The 19,190-nt window shown below is 35.9% G+C and overlaps 1 protein-coding gene across 1 annotated transcript in view; it reads right to left on the bottom strand.

The window, feature by feature from the left end:
- CC2D2B (coiled-coil and C2 domain containing 2B) overlaps positions 1-19,190 on the bottom strand; it is a 96,568-nt gene that overhangs the window by 35,568 nt on the left and 41,810 nt on the right. Inside the window, exons 18-24 of the mRNA XM_023519839.1 lie at positions 15,897-16,035; positions 14,557-14,760; positions 10,306-10,398; positions 9,325-9,416; positions 8,078-8,248; positions 6,558-6,654; positions 5,667-5,776 (exon numbers count right to left, since the gene is read on the bottom strand). Of these exons, the coding sequence (XP_023375607.1) occupies positions 5,667-5,776; positions 6,558-6,654; positions 8,078-8,248; positions 9,325-9,416; positions 10,306-10,398; positions 14,557-14,760; positions 15,897-16,035 (906 nt within the window). The remainder of the gene's footprint in view (positions 1-5,666; positions 5,777-6,557; positions 6,655-8,077; positions 8,249-9,324; positions 9,417-10,305; positions 10,399-14,556; positions 14,761-15,896; positions 16,036-19,190) is intronic.

Genomic DNA, 19,190 nt, shown 5'->3' with positions numbered 1-19,190 from the left:
AAATGAATGGATAAAAAAAAAAAAGTGTAATATACATACAATGGAATACAATTCACCCATAAAAAGGTGAAAAATTTTCTAATAGGTGACAACATGGATGAACCTCGAGGACATTAATGCTAAGTGAAATAAAGAAGTCACAGAAAGACAAATACTTCATGATTCCACTTACATGAGGCATCTAAAATTGTCGAATTCATAGAATAAAAGAGTGAAATGGTGGGTCAAGACTGTGGAGTAGGTAAACCCTGTACTTGCCTCCTCTCATGACCACATCAAAATTACAACTAAATTATAGAACGACCATCATTTGGAATTGCCTTAAGTCTAGCTAAACATAAGTCCTCTAGGGACACAGAAAAGAAGCCATCTCAAGATGGATTGGAGGGGCTGAGATGTGGAACAGGCTGGTCCAAAACCTGCATGTGGTAATTAAAAATTGGGAGGGATATATCAGCTGTGGAGGTTCCTCCAGAGGAGTGAGTGGTCCCAGTCCCACATCAGGCTTCCCAGTCCAGGGTTCCAGTGCTGAGAAGGGAAGTCTCCACAACTTCTGGCTGTGAAAACAAGCAGAGATTGTGGCTAAATGAGATGGAGTGTGACTGGAGTCCAAGTGCTCTGTTTAAAGGGCCTGAAGGCTGACTTACTTGCTAACAGACTCACTCACTCTGAGTTCCAGTGCTGGGGCAGCAAGTTGAAAGGCACCGGGGGCATATGGGAGAAATTGAATTGTCTGGCTTCGGGGTGAGGACTAGAGGGGAAGCTTTCTCCCATACAGCAGTGCTGGCAGAGGCCATTGCTCCTTCGTTGAGCACTACTCCCTCCCAGCTTGCTGACACAGGCAGCTGCCATATCTGAGTCTCCATCAGCCTGGCTAACACTGGTGGCCCCACCCAGGCAATTCCCTGAGGCCCTGCCCCAAGCAACTTATGGGACCACCCAAGCCGCTTCCAGTGGCTGTTCCATACAACAGGACTGCCTTGGCTCATGCCGTGGACTTTCCTAAAATCTTTCAAAAGTTCACAAAACCCAAAAAAGCAGCATCTAGTCTCAGTGTGCCCTATAGCTCCTGCTCAGCAACCTCAAGCCTGGAATTAGTGCCAGCCAGACTTGGATCACAGCTTGGCTTCTGAGGTACCTCCAAACGCACCGTGGGTGGTGGCCATTTGTGGATTACTTGGTGCTGCATGCCAGGTGGCCTCGGACAGGGCACAGGCTGCAGCTAAACTTGGCCTGCAAAAGGGCCCCTTTCAGGAGGCCCCGGGAGCCAGCACACCCAGTGGCCATCCTTGGACTGAGCTGGAGCATCATCCAGGATAATACATCCAGAGCCCTACTACAGCGAATCCTGCTCTGTACGGTCAGCCCCTGCACAACAGTTCCTCCACTGCAGTCCCTAGCCAGTTCTCAGAACCAATCGGCCTGTAGGTCAATCCCTCTCACTGACATGCAAAAGCAACCAAGGATCAACTACAACAAAAGGTCACACACAACCCATACAAGGGACACACCTGGAGCTCCCAGCTCAGGTGACCAGGAAGACTATGTCACTGGGACCCACAGGACATCTACTATATAAAGCCACTCTACAAGGATTGGGAGACATAGCAGCCCTATCTAATACATAGAAATAAACACAGGGAGGCAGCCAAAATAGTGAGACAAAGAAATATGTTCTAAATGAAAGAACAGAACAAGCTCCAGAAAAAGAACTAAACAAAACGGAGAGAAGAAATCTACCAGATTCAGAGTTCAAAACACTGGTTATAAGGATGCTCAATGAACTTAGGAGAAGAGTAGACGAATTCAGAGAGAACTTTAACAAAGAGATAGAAAACAAAAATGGAGATAGAAAACAAAAAAGAACCAGTCAGAAATGAAGACTACAATAATTGAAATGAAGAAATTAGAGGGAATCAATTGATTAGATGAAACAGAGGATCAAATCAGCAATTTAGAAGATAAGGTAGCAAGAAATATCCAAGCAGAATAGCAACAAGAAAAAAGAATACAGAAAATGAGGATAGTTTAAGGGGCCTCTGGGACAACATCAAGCATACTGATATTTGCATCATAGAGGTACCAGAAGGAGAAGAGAGAGAGAACAAGGAATTGAAAAACAATCTGAAGAAAAAAATGACAGAAAACTTCCCTAACCTGGTGAAGGAAATAGACATACAAGTCCAGGAAGCACTTGTATGTCTATAGAGAGTTCCAAACAAGATGAACCCAAAGAAGCCCACACCGAGACACATCCTAATTAAAATTTTAAAGCTTAAAGACAAAGAAAGAATCTTAAAAACAGCAAGAGAAAAAGCAATTAGTTATCTACAAGGGAGCTCCTATAAGACTGTCATCTGATTTCTCAACAGAAACTTGCATGCCAGAAGGATTGGCATGAAATATTCAAAGCGATGAAAAGAAAGGACCTACAACCAAGATTAATGTACCCAGCAAAGCTATCATTTAGAATCGAAAGACAAATAAAGAGCTTCTCAGACAAGAAAACGCTAAAGGAGTTCATAACCACCAAACCAATATTACAAGACATGTTAAAGGGACTTCTTTAAGAACAAGGAAAAAAAGGTAAAAAATATGAGTAATAAAATGACAATAACTACATATCTATAAACAATTACTTTAAATATGAATGGATTAAATATGCCAATCAAAAGATAGGGTGACTGAATGGATGAGAAAACAAGACTTCTGCATATGCTGCCTACAAGAGACTCACTTCAGATTGAAAGACACACACAGACTGAAAGTAACGGGATGTAAAAGCTATTTCATGAAAATGAAAATGAAAAAAAAAGTTGGAGTAGTAATACTTATTCCAGACAAAACAGATTTTAAAATAAAGGTTGTAACAAGAGACAAAGAAGGATCCAGTAATCTCATTTCTGAGTATTTATCTAAAGAAACCCAAAACACTACCTTGAAGGGACATGTGAATCCACATATTCATTGCAGCAGTATTTACAATACCCAAGATATGGAGGCAACCTGGGTGTCCACTCATGGATGAATGGATAAAGAGACGGTACATATATACAATGGAATATTACTCATCCGTAAAAAAGCATGAAATCTTATCATTTTCAACAACATGGATGGACCTAGAGGGCATTGTGCTGAGTGGAGTAAGTCAGACAGAAAAAGACAATTGCCATACGATTTCACTTACATGTGGCATCTAAAAAACAAAATAAACAACCTAACAAAACAGAAACAAGCTCACAGATATCAAGATTATTTTCGTAGTCATCAGGTGGGAGGGGGATTAGAGGCTGGGTAAAAAAGGAGAAAGAATTAAGAAGTACAAATTAGTAGTTACAAAATAGTCATGAGGATATAAAGTATAGCATAAAGAATATAATCAATAATACTGTAATAGCTATGTATGGTGTCAAATAGGTACTAGATTTAATTATTGTGGTGATCACTTCATAAGTTATATAAATGTCTAATCACTATGTTATACACCTGAAACAAATATGTTATATGTCAACTGCAATGGAAAAATAAAAAAGTTATTATTAAAAAAAAGAGTGAAATGGTGGTTGACAGGGGCTGGGTTGGGAAGAAAATGGGGAGTTACTAATCAACAGGCATAAAGTTTCAAGCAAATAAGATGAATAAGCTCTAGAGCTCTGCTGTACAACCTTATACTATAAGTAACAATAATATACTGTACACTTAAAAATATATTAAGAGGGTAGATCTCATTTATTTTACCTGTTCTTTCCACATTAAAAAGTAGTCAGTAGACCTTGAGTAAAGCAAATTACCCTCTGTAATAGTGGATCACATGACTGTGGGGCAAGCAAGTCCAGAATCTGCAGAGTAGGCTAGCAAGCTGGAGGCCCAGGGAAGAGGTGCACTTCAAATCTGAATTCAGTGTGCTGGCAGAATTCCCTCTTCCTAGGCAGAGGTAAGTCTTTTTCCTATTAGGCCTTCGACTGAGACCCATATTATAGAGGGAATCGCGCGCGCACACACGCACGCACACACACACACACACCCCCACCATTGGTTCTGTTTCTTTGGAGAACCCTGACTAATGCAATGTCATTCTAGAAAAGACAAAACTATGGAGGCAGTAAAAAAGATCAGTGGTTGCCAGAGATTCTGCAGAAGAATGAAGGGATGAATAAGTGAAGCACTGGAATTTTTAGGGCAGTGAAACTATACTGTGTGATACTATGGTGATAAAAACGTGTCATTATACATTTGTCGAAACATATAGAAAGTACAACAGAGTGAACCCTAACGGAAAACGTGGACTTTGTTTGATAGTGATATGTCACTGTTGGTCCATCAGTTGTAACAACTGTACCACTCTGATGCTGAGGAAGGCTGTATGTGTGTGTTGTTGGGAGAGGATATATGAGCACTCTCTGTACTTTCCACTCAATTTTACTGTGAACCTAAAACTGCTCTAAAATTAATGTCTATTGATTTTTTTAAATGGGAAAAAAACAAACTCAATCTCATTAGAAATCAGGGAATATAAGTTAAACCACAATGAGAATATCATTTCAGATCTACCATATTAGAAAAAATAATTTTAAAAATACAAAATATTATTGAACATGTGGCACAACAGGAATTTATATATACTGCTGTTGAGAGTGTAGATGGGAAAAATCACTTTAGAAAACAGTTTGGCATTATTGTAAAGTTGAAGCTGAATTCAAATACAACGTAGAAATTCCACTCCTTGATGTAAATCCTAGAGCACAGGTTTTCAAAGTACCCCTTAACTACTGGACTCAGTAACACCTGGGAACTTATTAAATATGGAATTATCATGCCCTACCCTACACCTACTGAATTAGAAACTATGGAAGCAGGCCCAGAAATGTTTTATAGAGCCATACAGGTGATTTCTAAGTTACAAAAAAAGTTTTGAGAACTACTGTCTTATAAAGGAACTCTTGCATGTGTGCTCCAGAAAACAAGTACAAGAATGTTCAAAGCAATACTATTTGCAATAGCAAAATATTAAAACAAAGCCAAATGTGCACCAACCGGAGAAAGTATAAATAAATTACGGTATTTTAATACAATGTAACACTATAGAGAAGAGAAAAGGAAGGAAGAAAGGGAGGCAGGACGGGAGGAAGGAAAGAAGGGAGGGAGGGAGAGAGGCAGGGAGGGAACAAAGGAAGGAGGAAGGGCTACAAGATGAACATAGATGAGTCTCTCAAAATAAGTAAAAAAACAAAACGAGACTGCAAAAGATGATTCAATTTGTATGAAGTTGCAAAACATCTACCAGTAAATAATACATAGTTAGGGACAAATATCTAAAATCATAAGGGAAGAGAGGGAATTATAAAACACAAATTCATGGTAATTATCTCGGGGGAGAAAGAAAGGGGATACAATTAGGTATTGTCACTGAAGTGCCTTCAAAGGTATTAATATTATATATTTTCAAAGCTGGAAGGTAGATACACAGATATTCATTTTATTATTTTTCCTCAAAACTTACATTTATATATACATTCTATATATTAATATCTATGTAAGAAATATTTCATAATTTAAAAGCTTAAAAAACAAAGCCTATCTCAATCATTATTTAAATAAATTGCTGAAGAAAATAGTTTTGTTATTGCTCTTTTTTTAGGAGCTGAGAAAATTGGACTCGAACTTACATAAAATCTACTTTAATTTCCTCATTCCAGCATGGATGAGATCCACTTGCAGTACTGGTTTGGTACACAGTATGTTGAAAGGAAACTTCCACAAAAGGATGTACAGTATCCTGAAACACATAATAAATACTGACTAGATTTTTGTAATATTTTATATAGTTGATAAAAGGCAGAAGCTAGGAAATTACTTGGTTACTGGCTGACAACTGGATGGCTTATTTTTTCTAGTTCTTCGAACAACCATTATTCACTTACTCATTTAATAAACATTTATTATTGGTCCTATTGAATATCGGGTACTTTTCTAGGATTCAAAGATAAATGGAACTTTCCTTTAAGAAGTGTATAGTCCATTAGGGGAAAATAAACAGGTAAACAAATAATTGCAGTGAAATGTGAGAAATAAAAAAATATATTCACAGTATAAAAGTTAACTTGGGAGAGGAAATGATTAACTTTCTGGGGTAAGGACAAGCGGAGCTTCACAGAGAAAACATTGCTTGAGTTTGAGGTTAGAATCATGTGGTCAAAAATACAGAGATGTGTGCAGGCCATTCCAGGCAAAGGAAATGGCATGCCCATAGGCCTTCTAAAGCAGGTCATCTTATGATACGATACTGCTGGTGGGTGGAAAGAGATGTGGCTGACTGGTAGGTAAGGGCCAGATCATTACAGATTTTTGTAGGTATTCTAAAGAGCTTGTACCTTATTCTATAGACCCTGAAAGCAGAGGAGCAGGGATCAAAATGGTTAGAATTACGTTTTATGAAAAGAGCATCTTCACTATGTAAACTGGAAATGATTAGAGATGGAGAGATCTCTAATAGAATCCAGTGCAATTCAGGGCAAGCATAATCAAAACTGCTCTTTACAGAATTGCTAAATATTTACCTCATTTAAGATCTCATCTGAGGCTACAGGTGTGATTGTTCTTTTATGTCTGAGGTGAGATGTGGATGATCTCAAAGAAGTAGGCATATCCAAGGCTCTTCAGGAAAAACAATAGAGAAAGATATATTTTAATTAATTTTAATATTAGCTGGTGGAAGTGGCAGATTTTTGCCTATGTTTACGGACATGTATAATCCAGTTCTTTGGATCTTCATATTGTAGGTGGGTAGAACTAAACATTTGATAATCACTGCTCTGGAAGAATGACTCCTAAATGCTAAATCATAGATTGGATCCAGTCTATGATAAGTTTTCCCCAATCCTCAGCAAAAGGAAAAAAATAAGGCAAATGATACTTTGAGATTACAGCCTTCCTATATTTGGTATTGCCATATTTCTTTTACAAACTGATTATAGATATAGAAAATGGTGGTGATTTTATGAGGTCATTTCACAAATCAGCCTTTGAAATGTGCCTTTGTTTTGAGAATACCAATTCTATTAAATAAATAAGGTTGTAGTTTATAAAAAGCAAAATTTTTTCATATGCAGAATTCACAGGATGTGGCAAACATAAAATAAGCAAGTGCAGCACATACGCGCTAAACATAAATAAAGAGGGATACTTAAGATTGCTGAGGTACCTGGGCACTAAATATTCAGAACATATGAACCATACACAAGATTAAATAGATAAGAGACACTCAATATTCAGAATACACTTAAATATATATGAGTATTTAATATTTATGATGCATTAATTTGGCTACCAAAAAGTGATACCCATTCTGGTCCCACATATCTTCTGCCCAAGAAACACAAAATCCCTGAGTGCATGCAGAAGAGATAGGTAAGATCTGATGTTTGCAAAAGTCATCCAAAATGATAAATCCAAAACAGAGCCTACTCTCATCAATGTTCTACTTCTAGTACTGAGAGGGACCAATGGCAAAGGATAGTACAGCCGGCAACAGCAGCCTCCCAAGTTTTCACAATAGGGAATAGGGACAAAAGGCATTTATGGGATACAGCACTCAAAAATATACATGTTAAAGTCAATTTGGACAAACAAACAGAGACTAGTAGAGTGGGGGACGAGGAGGGAGATAGATGGAGTAAAGGGGGTGAAATATAGGGGCATAAAGGGAGGGTGAAGTAGGTAAAGGGGATCAAATATACGGTGGCTGAAGGAAACTGGACTGTGGGTGGTGAACACATAATAGAATATACAGATGTCAAATGGTAATGTACACTTGAAAATTATATAATTGTATTAACCAATGTTACCCCAATAAACTTAATTTAAAAAACAAGTCAATTTGGGTATCTCAAACTTCTGAAAACTCTTAATACATAGCAATGACAGTAAGCTTGGCTATCCAAATGAAGATTTCAACTTTCATTTCGTTTCTATATATGGAGCATTAATAAAGTGCAAATTTTTGCAAACTGGACAGGATGGAAATTTACATTTAAGATAGATCTTTTGAAACTCTAAAAACTGATGTATATTACCTTACCTATTAATTGTTGTTTTCCTGCTAGGAATATTATAAGCCCTCAGTATTCTGACAAGTATCTTGATATCTCCATCACAAATAGTTTGTGCTACCACCTTTTTCCTTTCTTTCCTCTGAGGCTTTAACTTTCTTCGCCGTTCAACAAGCTTACAAACTGCATTTGTCAACTGGCTAAAGAGTAAAAGTGATCAGCTGCATATATACAAGATAACAGATTTAAAAGATATCAGTTTTTAAAATTAATTATTATAAATAAGGCCATTATTTTGAGCCATATTCTCTCCACTGCAGAGGGAAGACAGAATTGTCTTAAGCCCAAGAAAGGAATCATTTTCTGAGCATAGAAGGGATGCAATGTTCACTCTCATGTTGAGGGAATGTGATTGCCCCATGCCCTTTGAGAACATGATCCAAGGAGAGACAAGGGCATGGAGAGGTAGTTCCATGAAACATCATGTTCTTTCAGAATATTTTTCCTTCAGAAATCATTCTCTTAAAAGTGGTTAGAAACTCAACTTTTCTACATAGATCCAAAATAAAATAAAAGTTAGTTATACACGCTGCCAACCCTGGTAACATAAATCCATGAAATTATAGCTTTATGGTCAACTCATTCCCACCTCCCACCCCACCCTGCACCACCCCCAAGACTGAAAATAAAATATAATAGATTTCACCATCCTAAACCAATTAAAACCTTAATGGTAATATTAAGGACGAGCAAGTGGCCCCAAGGAGGTTCTCAAAACCTTAGCATCCCTGCTTCTGTTCCTATTAACCCTGAGTTTCACAGATAGGGCAGTATGAGAATTGAGTTACTCCAGCCAAAGAAAGGCTCCCCCAACCCTCGTAGAGCTGAGGATTCACAGCTTTGAAAGGGGTAGATTACAAGCTCAGTTTGTTGTGCTACCAGCAACAACTTTTCCACTAACAGTCTCAGGCCAGGAAAATCTTAGGGCAAAACTAATTTGGGACAAAAGTGGTTTTTTTTCTTTCTTGCCCTAAAAACTATCAATAAGTAGAGGGTTAAAAACTAAAATACTATACAAATGAAAACATAAATATAGACTATGTCAGAAATGCAATATTAAAATGACCAAATATATTTTAAGTCACTATATTTCACTTCATGCTTTTTAACTTCATCTTTTGACATGTAACAATATAAAAATAAAGAACTTATTAGAGGACTTTGAAGGTATCAGCTTAAAGCTTTATATTTCATACTTAATAATTTCAGTATGTACCTTGCAGATACAATTTCTTCATAATCAGCCACAATATCTGATAAGTTAAATTTGCTAATTTTGACAATTCTTTTCATTATCAACCTTCTCATCTACAAAAAAATTTCAGAATTAAAAAATGCATAGTTTATAATTTAAGATCAAGTATTTACAATGCTACTGGTGCCACTATTTTTTTTACCCCTAATTTTTGCAAACAATGCATGAAAAGGAGGATTGGATAAGTGAAAATATGGTTCTGTTTGCTTTCCTTATTAAAATCATTCCTAACTCTCACAGTAACGTCACACCAAAGCAAGTTTTTTTTCTCTCTACTTTTTCCTGTCTTTCTACATCCCTTTCACGTCACCTTAAATTCTGGTCTCATCTCTTTTTCCATCTAACTCATAGTACACATGGACAGAACCAGTTTCACCAAAGGTAGATGATCACCCTGTGAATGCATTTCTATAACAGCTATTTGTAATAGACATGAATCCTGATCAACAAACTCAAAGAAATGTGATCACATTTCTGTTATTTCCTTTGAGTCAGTTCTATCCTGACTTTAAGCTCTTTCATTCCTTCATCCCCTGAACTGTTGTTGTCTACAACATTATGAGTTAACTAGTAAAAGTAAGGATTCTGGAAAAATGCTAGTGTATTTCTCAAAGTAAACTTTAAGGGTCAAAAAGAGATGGAAGTCTTTAATGTTTATGTTTAAACAGAAAAGGTTGGGATGTATGTTAATAATGAGTTTGCTGTCCACTGAAGTAACCTCTGTCTCAACAATGTAGATCAACAGTGTACATTTACAGATGGTAAACAGTTAATTCTGAAAAGAAAATGAACAGAACAGAACAAAGAAGTGATCAGAAAGAGGTGATGAATAAGCATATTCGTCCATCTGACTCTCTAGGAAGAGTATAGTATACATCCAGCAGATCAGTTTTCACAAAAGTAATTGCAAACATATTGATAATATCATTTTGTTGTTGTTACCTTTTTCAGAAAATTGGCAGAACTAATCCTTTGTGCGGTAATAGAATTCACATCTGAAATGGACATATCCTTCTCTATCTGACTTTCATATTCCTAAACAGAGAATTAAGTTAGTTTTACTTATTGACTGTGATGGGGTTCAGATATGACATGCAATAAATATTAACTATTCATTTCAGTTCATGTGTAGGAGACATTGGCAACACTCTGGCACTGACAGGAGAAACATTTATTTCAGATTCTCCCACTGAGAGTTAGCTAAGAATAGTTTATGATTATATTTTGTTTGCTTCTAGGATGAGGTTCATTCATCTTTTAAAATAGAGTAACAATTCAGAAAAGTGAAGATGATTGAGAAATATTCTTTATGTATGCATTTACCTGGCAATCACTAAAAACAAAACAAATGTGAAGTAAGATAATGGTCAGGAGAGTGGCCTTTGGAGTTATGTAGTCCTGGGTTCGAGTTGGCCCTGACATTTATTAACTGTGTGGTTCGAGAAAATATTGACTAATTGCTGCAGACTTCAGTTTCCTCTTTTGTAATGATGATGATGATGATAATAATAATAATAATAATATCACTACCACCTATGTCACAGGACTGTCATAAGACTTAACTGAAACAATATCTGTAAAGTGCATGACACATAGCAAATAGTCAATATGTACTGACAATAATCAATTACTTTAATTTTACATCTGGCAGTTGGTATAAGATTATCTGTCGGAATGCTTCATCTCTATAATTTGGAATATATTTGCATCTGTTATATCTGCATTTGTGGGATAAATCACTAATGCACATTGAAATCATTTTACATTATAGATACTGTTAAAGACTAAACAAAAATAATGAAGTAGAAACTTTAGAACTTTTAGTCATGTTACAATGGGCACTCTATAATTGGAAAGTAATTAATTTTGTTCTAATTATCTACAAGAAATCTTGAATTCTGTTGGCAAATAATGATTTTTACTTAAGAGCATATTAATATTTCATATCACTTTACTTACTTTTTAGTCTTAATTTATAGGAGTTACCTAAATACTTTGGATATTAATTTTTGTTATGTGTGTTGCAAATATCTTTTATTCAAAGGTTCCAGAGATTAGGGAGTAAACATCTTTAGGTGGCCATTATTCTGCTGACCACAATGAATTAGATTAAGTTGAATCACTGAGTCAGAATGGCGACAACTACATTTCTCCACTGTGGAGGTTCAATTTTTCTTTTGTAATACAAGTAGGTATTCATTTTTAAAAATGGATATTATATTCAATGAATTGATTGTCACAGTTTGCTGTAGAGTCTCTCGTTTTCCATGTAGACAAATGTATTTTCTGCAAACAAGAACAGTTTTTCTCTTCTTTTCCAATTCTAATTTCTTTCTTCTCCTTTCTTCCTTCTTTTTAGCTTAATGCATTGGCTCTTACTAGTAGAGAGGATAGTGGGCATCTTTATGCTGTTGAGCTTAATGGAGAAACTGATGTTTAGCCATTAAGTATAATGTTTGTGTAGGAGTCTATGAAGACAAAAATTTCTGATCATGATCCTTATACCAAACTCACTTTCAGAGCCACACAGAAAACAGGGTATTGAATTATCATCAAGGTGTAGATTATAAGGGTAGATTATAGGTTTTCCAGAACACAGGAAAGCTAGAGACAGAGAATTTGCTCAGGGATGTCTGGGCACTGGCTCTATTTCTTCTCTTGAAAGATGATATGGCCTTAGTGACCTTGACTTGGGTTCAAGAACCAGAAAGTTCAATGTTTGTAAACATTCCTTTAAATGGAAGTGTATTTACCATGTAAGTATTAAATCTTCTGGAGTGGTGATATAAACCTTGCCTATGTTGTACAGGTTTTTTGTTTCGTTTCGTTTGTTTAGCTATGATCAACCCCTACTCTGTATGGACATGTCACAAGAAGCTTACTCCCCATCAGGGTACCAGAGCCCAAGAAAAACCAACATCAAAATTTGTTGCAGCTGTTTGGCACTATGTCCTACCTGGCTTCTGTATGTCTGCATCCCAGGCTAACTGAATCTGAAACTTAATCATCCAGTGGATATATAGATAGTCCCTTCCTGACTTTTCCCCTATTCCTTCGTTTCTACAGTTAACCCAAAATGCTTCTTTTCAATGCAGTTTACATCAGCAGAAAAACCCAAAACATTGAAACATTCTTAATCATTTAAAAGAAATTCTCTTCTGATTCTAGTAGGCTAAGAACTTGAGCATAAACGAGCACTGAATTTATTAAATACAGTGCTCTTTTTATGTATTTACTAAGAAGAGCATATTTTTTTCCTTCCTTCCTTAATTTGTGTTAATGTGGTAAATTATATCAATAGACTCCCTAATTAAGTTAGCTCTCTTATTTGGAAATAAACTCTAGTAGATTATGGTGTGTAATTATATATTTATACACAACACTCTGCGTTTCAATTTGTTAAAATTTTATTAGTAATTTTATATCTATGCTCATAAGTGAAATTGATCTAAACTGATCATTTCTTGCTCTTCTTGCCCAATTTTGGGATGAAGGTCCTATCAGCCTCAAAAAATGAGTTGGGATATTTTTCCTCTTTTTCGGTTCTCTGAATAGTTTATATAATAAAAGTTAGCAAAGCCACTAGTTTCAAAAATAGAATCTATTTCTTTTTTATGATGTTATATCCTCAATTATGCTGAGCATTGTGCTTTGCCTGTAGTCGTTTAGAGGCTGTAGAACTGGATTAAATCATTGGGGTGTAGCCAGAGGAAACGGAATAACTTCACAGCTATTCTAAGCCAAGGCGTTCTCACTCTGGTTTACTAACTGAAGTTCCTAAGGTCTCAAAACAGGAGACTAACCAGAATTAAAAGCTGAGAAATGCTTTCCAAAGCTAAATACCAACTGGCCTTTTCATGACTACATCTATTTCTACTTATTCATCTTTGTGAAAATGAGTTACCTGCAACTCTTGTCTTTATATGACTATAGTAGTCATATGTACTAACTAGTGCTATGACATTGCCATTGAAAAATCATTAATTTGCATTTCCCCTGTCACCTCTGAGCCATAACAAAACTGTTTCTCATACAATTCATTTGGTTCAGATCATAAATGACCTCCTATTACAGCTTGAGTTTTAAATGTAATGTGTTCCTTATAGTTTTGTTTACGTCTCCTCTAAATTAAGGTATAAAAGCTAATGGATAGCTGAGCAACAATCTAGATAATAAGAACAAATGTACACTATTTTTAAAAATAACTTGTACTATTTTTATTATTAAGTGACTTATTGCAATTTCCCTTCAGTCCAAAGTAAGATGAAAACAAATATCAAAGAGTTTATCAGTTTTTTCCTTATTAATTGATAATTCTCTAAAGTTAAATTAATAAACCTATTAGCATAAGGCACTCATTCTTCCTGACTCTTAAGATGTATAAACCTCACTATCCTTCCTCAGAATCTGGTATCTTTATCTAAGTTGGCTGACATCACCTTACAGTGGTAATTTACTGTGTAGGCATTTTCTTCAGTGATGGAACACTAATTTCTTTCTTCTTGAACCATCTTTTAGCAAGTTGAAGTGCTATGATTACTACAACTAGTTATTTCTACAAGAATTAGCTCTTACAATCTATTATTTTCAGAGACAGTGGTGTACTAGTAAATGTTTAACAACCAGTTCTCTGAGACGGAAAGGGAAGCCCCAATTTTGTAGCATTTGCTGATTTATGGTATAAATATCCCACCCCCCAGGAACAAATCTAAAGCAACCAACATGAAGCCATTGAAGGTGGAGCTGGGAAGAGGGGTAAACAATAGCTTCACTGGCTGGTGACAGCAGGCTCCAGCATAGCACCCCTACATAGCATAAGACTTTCTTTTTTCCTCACATTTTAAAGTTTCTGAAACTGAGGTGTGCTTTATAATGTGTAAGTTTAATATGGCAGGGTGTTTCTCTCCCTTATCTCTAAAGCTGCTTTTAAATTGGTGATGTATTTTATAATAGCAAAAAATATAATATTGACATAAATTTATAATATACCTGAAGGATTTTGGCTGTGAAATAGGTCGTTTGAACAACTACTAAGGTAATTTCTGGAATTTGAGAGATCTGTACATTTTTAATGCCTAAAAAAGGGGGGTGGGAATCTGTCTATCAGTTAAAAAAATGAAATTAAGACAGTTTTAAAGCAGCAAAATATTAACTTATCATATAATAAGTCATATTCAAATAGTAACCAAGTACCTGGAAGACTAAATCTGGAATCTCTCTGTCATACAGAGGCATCTGCTGCAGAAGGAAAACATCTAATTGACCTGCATTTCTAAGTTGCAATAGCTGGAAACGTTTACTCTTTTTCATTTCTTCTTCAGAAACAAAGTTAAATTCATCTTGCAACTGTTCAAGACGAAAATACTTAGGAATATCCTGCCCTTTGTGTTTCATGTACTGTAAACATAAATAAGTAGAGTTTGTACTCAAAATATTAATTTTTTTTAATTCAAGAATTATTTCAAAACAATTTTTTCTCCTTAACTGTGAGATGTGGGACTTGTCATATAAGAAGGAAATGGAGCAACTGAATCTGTACAGAGAAAGATTCTGAAAAAAAAAATAATACAGAATCCAGCCTCTCTGGCTCCCAAAATTTTCCTGGTCATGACTTACACAGAAAATGAAAATATTTGTATTGCACACTGAAATATGAGACTGTTTTTATCTGGTTGCCCTAAGAGTTGAAAGAGGATCATTCTTTCTGTATACCTGTAAGTAATTCAGAGTATCAGTTAAGAAGCTCTGATCTAGAGAAACCTAATTGCAATATCTATTTATGCATCGCTGTATTCAATAAATGCAAATGAGATACGTGGTACATGCAAGGAAGAGTGCTAGTTGCCATAGGAGAGACAAAGATTTATTAGCTGTAGTTCCCCAAGGAAGAAGAGAACACATGAAAGAATAACTACAGCATAAGGCAGAATGATGTTAGAGCCATCAAAGTTTATGAAGAAAAAATAAAAAGTTGACGGGAGGGCAAGGAAAGAAGAGCCCATTTCTAACAGGTTACTAGAGAAGCATTTATCAGACTTCCGGGTGAGTAAGACAGCCGCTATGGGTGGCCTTTCAGGCAGAGGGAATAACATGAATAAAGGTGCAAAGAAGCACGTTCGGGGCACCAGAGAGGTTCAGTTGGGCTATAAGGAAGTGAAAAGAAAACAGAGTCTTTGAGGAAAGAAGTGTGTCTATAAGTCATCTTTATATCCCTAGAATTCAATAATATGGCTGGCACTCTGCAGCTGTACAACAGATGTGAGCCTGAAGGTCAGCCTGAAGGATGTGCTGTGGGCTGCTAAGCAGTGACACAGCACTAACCATCAGGCCTCAGGTAGTAATTATTTCAGTTACTGAATTTCTCGTTGCCTTTACAATACTGTAACCTGGCTGGAAACTGTGTCTATCCACAGATTTACCTTTATATGACTCCTTATGCTTAGAAAAATGTACAGCAAACGATGGAGGAGTAAAAAGGAGTCATGTTTAGGAAATAGAATATATTTACTGTATTGATATTTGCTATAACTTACCATAATAAATTCCATTAAATCAGAATATTCTGGATTATTTGGGTCAATTCTGACTTCATTTGCCCATTCAAAAAGCTTCTGTGTATTAACAAGCCATGGAATTCCAGGAACTCCTCTTGCATCTATATTCCTTAACACACTAACACAGAGCAAAATATTTTGTAAATCTGTATCCAGTATGCAGGTTATACATCTGTTATATAGGGTAAAACCTACCCATTTCAGATAATTAAAGATAAAACCTATCCATTCCCACCATTTAAAGATAAAATGGAAGGTTTAGATGTGATATCTTTTCTGGTTCTTCTCATATTCTAATTTGTATCGTAGTATGTTGATAAATGTCTACCCGCTCCTTTAAGAGATCATAAGTTTCTTAAGGGTAAAGTCTGTAAATCTTCATCTTTGTCATCTCCATGCCATGTAGTAGCTAAAACACAGGAGATGCTGAAGTGAATAGTGCTTATTTGGATGCATCCTGTAAATCCTGAGCACAGTAACTTATTAAACATTTTATTTCCATAGGATGCACAATATTGAAATTTAACTAAGATATTCGCTTAAGCAAAATTAATAAAATCTACAATATAAAAAGAATCTCTAGGCTATAGCTTTACAGTTGAAACAAAATATAACTGGGAAGTACGTGCCAAAAGTGTATCTTTTGTTTGGTCATAGGAGGTCATCTTCAGAAGTCGGAGATCTATAAAAGATATGGTAGACTCATCACTGGTGGCCTCAGCTATAGGCTAAGTGTAGAAGGAATTCGACCCTAAATAGTAACTATTTCTTTCAAGTCACCAATTACTCCAGTTCTGTATCTCTGCCATCATAGATAATCTGTCTCATCATGTGTAATTAGAGGGATTTTGGACTAGAAGATTTCGAAGATCTTTCCTATAAATTACTTAAGAAAAGTTCCAGTCTATCGACTGGATTCTAGAAATACAGTTCTGACTCAGTTTCAATAATATCTTAGTCCAAACATGGACACACATTTTGCACTGTCTACTTTCCATCAATATCTATTCATATTTTTAGGACAAATCTTCGGAAGTTATTGCCAACAAAGCCAATGCCTGGTATGATAGGATGTAAGCAAAATAACAAATGAGTGAAGTTTGAGTAGTCTTCCTTTCTTTAATTACCATTTCTGCCCTCATATTTGAACTGTTTTGATATTTTTGTCCTAAGAGATCTCTAGGGCTTGACACTTTTGACACCATCATAGAACAAATTTTCCTTCTCCTAGGAACAGTCTTAGCCCAGGTACCTTAGAAAACAAAGCCTGAGGCAAAGGATAAATATTAATGAATAGATTAGGGAGTGAAACTTATCCCATTGTAAGCATTAAAAAAAACTGTAATTAGATTTCAACTTGGTCCCAAGATTTCTGCCTCAGAGAAAGTAACAAAAACTTCAGAACATCTCCTGCCCGTGCTATACTGACTCCTCCAGCTGCCCCTATAGGTGTTTATCTGTGGGCTGTGGCAAAATCCCTCTGTCTTCTGCACTCCCTCCACCACAACCAAACACCAATCAAGTAACACAATTGAGTGGCAATAAGTGTGCTCACAGTGTTGTATAACTACCATCACTACCTACTTCCAGAATTTTTTCATCATTCTAAACAGAAATTCTGTACCATTCAACAGTAACTCCCCAGTCCTCCCACCTCCCAGCCGCTGACTTTCTATCTCTAGGAATTAAGCAAAAAATTTTAAAGTTACCAGGGAGTAAAGACAAAATGGCTACAAAACATCAACATTTGGACTGACAGTAGACTTTTAAATAGCAACAATAAATCCAGAAGATAATGCAATTAGAGCTTCCAAGTGTTAAGGGAAAATGAATTAGCCTCAAACTATATATCAACCTAAACTATTATTCAAGAATGAAGGCAAAATAAAGATATTTTCAGACATACAAAGACTAAACAAATTTCCTAGCTACAGAAACTGATGGAAAAAAGTCACTGAAAGAGTAGGCTTTCAGCAAGAAAAGTAAATCCAGAATGGGAGACAAGAAACGGGAAAACATAAGTGTCAATTAACCACATCAGAAAATGCAATCGACTTGTGAGTATAAGAAAAATTGTCTTATGTTTTAAAAATATGTTAAATGAAAACTATAGACAATAATAGTTGAGACTGGAGAGGTTTGTTTAATGTGGTATTAAAACATTCTAAGATCTTCTTTTGGTTCACTGCTTTATCCCTAGCTGTCAATATTTGATGAATGAAATAATGAATGAATGAATGAATGAATGAATGAATGAATGAGTGAATCAGTAAAAAAAAAGAATACTTTCAGATCACCTTTGGCTCCATGCGCTGACTCTCACAAGTCAGTCTTACCTTTTGTTGCACCCATCTCAGGTTCCTAGAACCACAGTGCAGCACCCGCCCTTCAACGCCCAAAAGTATGGAAGACAGTTCTGTAGCGTCCCTCTCTGATCTCAGAAGTCCCGGTTATAAACTTTTACTTTGAGGTAACTTCTTTAGAGGGCTCTGGACTTTGAAAACCTCTCTAGCAATTCACTCCCTGTTGAAATCTGTCATTTGTTCTAATCCTTCATAGAACTGCTTTCAATCTTTTGTAAAACTGAGTTCCCAAGTAACTGGAACTAAGTGCAGCATCACAGAAGCCATGAGAGAAGAGACTTAAAGAAGTAAAATGATTAGGACAAGCCAATGGATATGGTCAGAATACGGAAGCCTTCAGGAATAATTGGGTTAGGTTAGGGAAGAAATGTGTGAATAAAAAGTGGAAGTGAGGTATGCCGACCAGTAAATCACACATATGAGGGCTTAGGCAGAAAAGACAGCCAAATAATGTTTTCAGGGTTTAATCAGATACTTGCATTTTTCTTTGTTTTATAAAACAAAGAAGGCTTTTTTACTCAAACAGAACATAATATATAAGCCAGCATTATCATTATTTTTATAGAATTTTATCGTACTTGTTTCTAGTAATCCTATTTATGAGTGTGATCTAGAAATTAATCCCAATTCCTCTAGGAATTCCTGGGACATATCATAAAATATCTAGGATTTTCTTCCAACAAATTGACAATACATAATGATTATTTCTGTATCAAGAACGACTAGGAGATATAAAGGCCCCAGAAATAAAATTCTTGGGATTCTTGGCCTTTGCATACAAGTTAAGAGCTATGGAACTGCTTCTCTCCTCTTCCATGTGGCTATAAGCAGAGAAGATATACAGTTCGTGACATATAAACACTTACTGCCTTAGTAATTATAAATAAAATTTCTATTTTATATATTTATA

Source organism: Pteropus vampyrus, unplaced genomic scaffold (assembly GCF_000151845.1).
Source record: "Pteropus vampyrus isolate Shadow unplaced genomic scaffold, Pvam_2.0 Scaffold238, whole genome shotgun sequence".
Lineage (NCBI taxonomy): Eukaryota > Metazoa > Chordata > Mammalia > Chiroptera > Pteropodidae > Pteropus > Pteropus vampyrus.
This window is presented reverse-complemented; position numbering and strand designations above follow the sequence as displayed.